Raw genomic sequence first — 6,938 nt, 5'->3', positions numbered from 1 at the left:
CCTGCCAGGGTGGAAGCGTAGGGGAGGAGCCTTGGAGAGAACAGCAGGGCATAGACCCTGGTGGGGAGCCGCTGGGAGGAGCAGGTGGGCCAAGCAGTTGGAAGCCCACTGCGGCAGGACCTGTTTGACCCTAACACAAGACGCTCTGGGACCCTTGGGCTCCAGGGGCTGGGACTCGTCCAAAGCAACACGTCCTTCGGAGGAGCCACAGCAAAAGACCTCACCGAGGCTGCCGCCTGGGGAGGAAAGCTGAGACCCAGTCTGCGGAGGCCCTGGACAGCTCCGCAGTTCCGGAGGCTCTGGCCAGCTCATTGCTACCCAGCGGCACTCCCCTCCCCATGCCCCTGGGGTATCTTGCCTACGAAAACCATCTTGAGAAGTGACTCTTAGGTTAAAAATGAAACCAAACCAAACCAAACCAAACATCCACCCGCTCATATGCTGCCCCAAACCGCAACCCAAATGTGGTGTTTCTTAATTACAGGCTTTCCCCACTTAGTACCGAATAAATAAGCGCTGCTTTAATTTTGAAAAGGAAATGGAATCATTGCACCCCCACAAAGATTGGATACAAAGCAAGGGAGTCGCTTTTCATCTCTTTCCATGTTATGCGTATTTATTAAGCATTTTCCACAAACATCACCTGCACGCAAGGCCCAGCCAGACCCTTATATAAAAACTGACCTGGAAACCACAGACATATTTGTAAAGAACTGTTAGGTAATTTAAAAACTTGAAATAAAAACAACCCGTTTCCCAAACTCCTCAACCACATGTGTTTTCATCGTTCCTAAAGATGTGGAAATCAAACTGGCTCTGACTAGATTCCAACGTGGGTCAGGCCACCCTGCTTGCCTTCCACGCAAGCAGGAACTAAATACATGCCTGAAACAGAAAGAGCTCAGGGGTCCATCCTTCTTTCCCAGCTCCTGTGCTCCAGGCCCAGCTCCACTTGCCCTCTCTGGAAGGGCTGGACCGAGCAGGTGTAGGGGACTCTCCTCTTGCTCTGCCCAGCCCTGCTGCTGCTTAGCCTTCCTTGCAAGATCTTGTCTTCTTCAGAGGAAAGAGGTGCAGGTTGAAGGATGTAGGTTGGTGAAGTATGTGGCCAAAAGGATTAAAAAAGGAAGAGGAGGAGGAGGAGGAGGAGGAGGAGGAGGAGGAGGAGGAGGAGGAGGAGGAAGAGGACGGGAAGAAATTATTCTAGTGCAGGGCCATCATTTCACTGGGTCTTTGAAACCTCAGACATTTCCTTTCAATTTTTTCTAAATGTTAAGGTGGAAGCCTGAATTAAAATGGTTCTGTTTCTGAGCAGGTAAAGGCATCGGGTCTAGCTTGCTTGCTGTGTGTTGCAGTGCGGTTCAATTTGCAGTTTTTGTTGTCTTTTGAAGAGTTGGTTTCTACAAAGAGGTCTGTGGTTTTGGAGTGCTGGGACCTGCACAACAGTGGCAGACTTAACCGATCCAACCATATCACCAGGAGAGCCCCCAGATTTACAGAAAACATCTCTTCTCCACGGCCAGCGTCTCCCCACTGGTCCCAATTGGTTCAGGAACCTGAGAGTGCGGCTTCTCCCCTCCTGTCTGGGGCGGGCACGGCAGTTTCTGCCCCATCAAACTGCCAGGGCCTGTGATCCACACCCAGGGTCCTGGGTCCGCTCCCCCCTCCTCTGAGAGTGGTCAAAGCCACCTGCAGGGAGGATTTCCCATCTCTCACCGGGGTTCCTGCGGCCGCCGGGGTGCGACACTGGAAGGCTGCGGGGACGCACTAAGGCCAGGAGGCAGACGGCCCTCTCGGGCAGCAGCGGGGATAGCTGGCGACACAGCACCCACGGGAGGCAGCGGTGGTGGCAGCGCCAGCAGCTCGTCGCCCGAGGTCACCGCGCAGTCCTGCTCAGGCTCCACGTCCCCACCAGCCCCGGTCGCTGTCCCGCAGCCGCGCTTCTTGTCTTCCTCTTTTTTCCACTTCATGCGGCGGTTTTGGAACCAGATCTTGATGTGTCTCTCAGTCAAGTTCAGCATGACAGCCAGCTCCACCCGGCGCGGCCGTGAGATGTATTTGTTAAATAGGAACTCCTTCTCCAGCTCCAGCAGCTGCGCCCGCGTGTAGGCGGTACGCGTGCGCTTGTTCTCCTCTGGCTCTGCTGCGTAGGCCCCGCCTGCGGACCGCACAGCACGTGAGTGTGGTCCCTCGACCCCCGCGCCTGCCGCCCTGCCCCCACCCACGAAGCCCAACCTTCCAGCCCGCCCCAATCCTAGGAACCCTGCCCCGCACCCAGCCGCTCCCACCTCCAAGCCTCCAAGCCCCAGCTCCTACCCCAGAGCCTAGTGCGGGCCCACTCATGCTTCCCTACTGAGGTCGCCTTTTCTGGGAGGTCAAGGGCGCGGGCTCTCAGTCACCCTGCGGTGGCCTCTATCAGCAAGTGGTTCTTGACGGGTTTGGGTTTCTCTTAATCGGTGCTGGTGTGGATGCTGATTAAAATGCATATAACAGATCTCTAATCCTACTAGATCCCACAGAGACAATAAAATGCCTTTGATATAGGACTTAAAAGAACATCAACTTTCTGACTATGACCCACGGTAAGAAACACATTTCAGCTCACTACCCAGTTCACACACTGATATAAAACTGACAAAAAAGTTTCAGGGCGTGAAATCAACCTTTACCACATATGATGCTATCTAACTTTTCCTATTGTTCACTATTTCATTTTTTAAAAAGGTCTCAACCCAATAAATTGGTTTCACAACCAACCGATAGGTGTAAACCCTCAGAAAAACCTTGAGCTAATAAAAACGCTGAGAAACCTTGAGCTAATACAGCGATATATGTTATAATATTGTTATATCTGACCACATATTAGCTTTCTATAGTTACATTGTAATCAGCCTCAACTCAAGAGCCAGTAAATTTTCTGTAATCGTCCTCATTTTAAACTAGGTAGGGACCCTGCCCTGGAAAAGAAGGGATACTATTCTGGGCCCCTAGGAAGGTCGCTATGAGCCTCAACCTCTGTGTCCTGGGCCCCAGACCCTGGCAGAGGGGGAGAGGAGAAGCTTGTTGGCCTGAACCCCGAAGGGAAGCTGAGAACCCCTCCGAGAAGGGTGGTGGTGGTTGGGCTCCCAGCTCCTAGCCTCGCTCTAGGTCTCCGGGAAGCAACAGCCCCGCCTGACCCAGTGTTTGCCACCAAGCTCCTTGAGGTCCTGATCTTTTCCTTTCCATGCAAGATACTCTGCACTGGCCAGTGGACTCTGGGAGGTAAGATCCACCAAAACTCCAGGAAGAGGCCTAAGTCTTTTTGTGTTGGGGGCAGAGGTACGGAACATTTCCCCTGTGACTGTTGGCTAGGCCTTAGGGAGTTGAAAAGCTAGTGTGTGTGTTTTTTGGGGGAGGGTTAATGACATGATGGAATCTGCCCGGTTTGCCCCCCAGGCAGAAACTTGGCTTCCAGAGCCAAGGCAGAGGCTCAGGCCTGAGGTAGCAGAAGCACTGCACACTGCAGGGCTTCTCCAGGGCTTGCAGCCTTCCTTGGCCTGGGAGAGAAGTGCAGAACCTTAAAGGGACATTAAACAGGGCCCTCCAAGCTTCTTAAATTCAACCCACAACCCCCTGGGGTTCTGGCCCTCCCAGCAGGCCTCACCAAGGTGCTGCGAGAGGCTGCGTGCGTAATGGCTGCTACTCTAGGAGACATGTGTCCAGGAGCAGTTGGCAGGAGATGGAGGTTGAGGTAGAGGGTGTAGGTGGTATTTATTGGGAAGATAGCAAGACCAGGGTGAAGCGATTAGGGGAGAGCCGGCCAGTGAGGCTGAGGCGGTTCACTTTTTAGGTAGAGTTTTCCAGAAGTCCCTGTTGGCTGTTAGTATTCATTTCCCTGCTACAAATGTAAGCCCTTTGGTCACTTGGCTCTCTCCAGGAGCGTGAAACAGGCGGGTTCACAGACTCTTGAAGTTCGGCTACTTCGAAAATTTCTGGGGGAGGAACATGGGAGGCAGCAGTACTCCCAAGGAACTCTCTGGAAAGGGGGGGGGCAACCCCTTCCTTTGGGCTGAGCCTGCAGTGGGTCAGAGGGCGCTGACAGAAGCCTCTCCAGCTCCCGCTTTCCCCCCAGAGGATATCACCCTTCCAGGGTCTCTCCATGCCCTGGCAAGGCTGCCAATTTTCCTTTGGGTTTTGCTTTCTGGCTCCTTGGATCCAACAGAGCCCACGCTCCACCAGAGCTGCGGTAACACCCTGGCGGGGTAGGAAATTTACCCTACTTCACGGCTTCCCTCGCGTTTTGTCCTGGAGAAGCCAGGAGGGCCCAGAAGGCCCGACAGCGCATTCGCAGCGCTGCGGGAAGGGAGCCCTGGAGGGACCGCAGCTCATCGCAGGAAACTACGGGCTGACAGTTCTCCACCCCAGACTGAAGGACTCATTTCTCCTGCCTCCCCCGAGACTCCACGGCTTGACACCCCGCAGCGCGGGTTGGGTAAGTATACGCTGGCTTCCCGCACATCTGGAGCCCCCTTGGCTGGGTCTTTCGCTGGAGGTGGGGAAGATTGAGGCGGAGTTGGGCCCTTGTCCGGCCTCAACTCAGGGTCCTCACACTCAGCTTTCGTAAAAAAGTGTACTAGGAGCGGCGAGCCCCGGGGACCCTGGGCTAGCCGACACCCCAAAGCCCTGTTTGGCAGTGCTAGGGTCAAGGTCAAAGTCAGGCCGGGCCCACCAGACCCCGCACACAGGGCTCTGAGGATCCTCAGGGAGCGCCAGCTCGGGCCTCTTCTCCTACTTCCAATGTGAGTTGGGAGGAAAGAAACTCAACTATTTGCAGTGCAGGTGTGACCAGAAGTGGCTGCAGCACGGAAGCGATAACATTGTGTGACGGGGGCGCCACAGGCCGCGCCGGAAATCGCGGCCAGCTCGGGGCGGGGAAGGGACACACGGGGCTGCTTCACTCTCTGCCTCCGGGCTCGGGGGAGACCTTCTGTTACCCTCCGTGGCCCAGGGCCGTGAGGATCCAGGACCCTCGGCTGTGCAGGAAGGGCATCTCCTTCCTCAAGCCTACTTCCTGGAAGAAGCGCAAGGAGAACCCTTCAAACGCCTGTGTTTGGTCAAAAGAGAATTAGCGTAGCAGACGCCTGGCTCAGCTGCCTGGCCCCAGGTGAGCGGCGGGTCCTCGGCCTTGCGGTAGCCGCCGCCTTGCCTCAGCCCCTCGCTGGCTCCCCGCGTGCGCCGGACACCTCTGCAGGCTTGGGTGCGGTTTTCTTTCCCTGCTTCCCTGCATCTACTGGGCAGCCCCCGACTGCCCGCCCTGCCCTAGGGAAGCTGCCGGGCATCGCAGGCACTAGGGGGCCCAGGGCTCCGCAGGCGCACTCCGGCCAGTCAGTGGCACCCCGAGGAGTGCGGGGAGGGCAGATTCCCCGCTGGAGGAGGATCCCGAGGGTCTGAAGCCTTGATGTCGGCCAGGCCTTGGCTCTCTGGGAGCGGTGCTGGGAGCGCGGGGCTCCTGGAGTAAGCGTGCAAGGAAGGAAGAGGTTTAAACTCCCAGAGGAGAGCTGAGTGACAAAGACGCTCCAGCCTGGACCAGAAAAGCGCGTCTGTGCAGGATGGCCTGGTTGGGTCCGACCCCGGATTACCCACAGGGGCCCGGAACGCTAACTGGGAGAGGTCCTGGGGAGCGCTGGGTAATAGGAGCAGCCGGGCGAGAGCCGATGAGGACAGAGGGGCCAGACAGCCAGGCTTACCTGCCCACTGGCCTTTCCACGCGTGAGCCTTGGTAGACTTCATCCACGGGAAAGGCAGCTGAATGCGGCTGGGCTCCTCCAGGGCGCCTGGCTCCGCTCCATCCGGGAAAGGCCCGGCGGGCGGGTGGGGGAGCGCGAGCTGAGCCGGGAGGTGGTGGTGGAGGTGCGCCACCGCGGGGTCGTCGGCGAGGGGGGGCACCTCGTACGGGGAGATGTCTGGCGGGCTGCCCTGTTCCAGCGCGCTCAGGGCGCCGGGGAACAGAGGCGGCGGCGGCGGGGGCTGGCGGCCCATGTACAGGCACGCGGGGGGGCTGGCGCTGAATTCCGGCGCCGGACCCCGCTGGAAGGCGCACGGGTCCTTGTAAAGCTGAGTGGCCGCGTAGTACTGCTCCTCGCCGTTCATGGCTGCGGCCCAGGCTTGGGGACCCGGAGGAGGGAGCTGGAGCCGGGGACTTGGAGCTGTGCGGCTCTCCTAGTCCCGGCGCCACCCCTGCTTGCTTTGACAGCTCTGCACTGCTCGCAGAGAGAACCCGCTGCCGGCAGGGACTCGCTGGCCGGCCGCCGCGCCATAGGCTCCGCTGTGCCCCACGTGGTTCAGCCTGGGGCCATTATTGGCCTGGCTGACTGCCTTAAGAAGCAAGGCCCAGGTGCCCACGAGCACCTGATTTGTTTCAATTTTGTCTCTCAGCTGCGTTTACTAATCTCTGTATACGTGGTTGGCAGTACACTCCAAAGCGGGGCGCGCCTTAGAACTTCTATTCATTTATGGAAAGTTTCATCATACTTTAAACGATCTATTTTCCTTGTATGTATGATAATATACATAATACATTAGTTCATTAGTATAATTTATAAATATATATGTTGAGGTTGTACACTTGAACTGTTTTTTTTTAACTGTCAGAAAAGTTTGCAGACCCCAGCTCTACATCTCGGAAGCAGTTGGTCCTATTTTATGTATGAAATTTGTACACAGCCCCCAAGGATATCAGTGAGCTGACACTTAAAGACCCAGCATTCGTTGTGCTTTTATCTGTGGCTGTGCTGCGGGATTTCTGAAGTGTAACTTCAGAGTATTCACGGTGGCTTTTTAATTTTTAAAATAACCGATCAGCGTTATTAATTTTTGATCTTGGTAAATTGGGACTCATTTGGCCAACTCAGAATGCAGTTTCCTAATGTGGCAAGGGGAAAGAAGTAGCGTCCCCTTTTGTG

General features: G+C 56.2%; 1 protein-coding gene across 1 annotated transcript; it reads right to left on the bottom strand.

Moving 5' to 3' along the window:
* Positions 1–600: 600 nt before the first annotated feature.
* On the bottom strand, positions 601–6,226 carry PDX1 (pancreatic and duodenal homeobox 1). The gene is made up of 2 exons (XM_033104640.1): positions 5,724–6,226; positions 601–2,155 (listed from the first exon to the last, which is right to left on the bottom strand). The coding sequence occupies exons 1-2, from the start codon at positions 6,124–6,126 to the stop codon at positions 1,710–1,712; spliced, it is 849 nt and encodes a 282-aa protein (XP_032960531.1). The 5' UTR covers positions 6,127–6,226; the 3' UTR covers positions 601–1,709.
* Between the last annotated feature and the right edge of the window lie 712 nt (positions 6,227–6,938).

The sequence above is a fragment of the Rhinolophus ferrumequinum genome, chromosome 4 (assembly GCF_004115265.2).
Source record: "Rhinolophus ferrumequinum isolate MPI-CBG mRhiFer1 chromosome 4, mRhiFer1_v1.p, whole genome shotgun sequence".
In the NCBI taxonomy this organism is placed as follows: domain Eukaryota; kingdom Metazoa; phylum Chordata; class Mammalia; order Chiroptera; family Rhinolophidae; genus Rhinolophus; species Rhinolophus ferrumequinum.
This window is presented reverse-complemented; position numbering and strand designations above follow the sequence as displayed.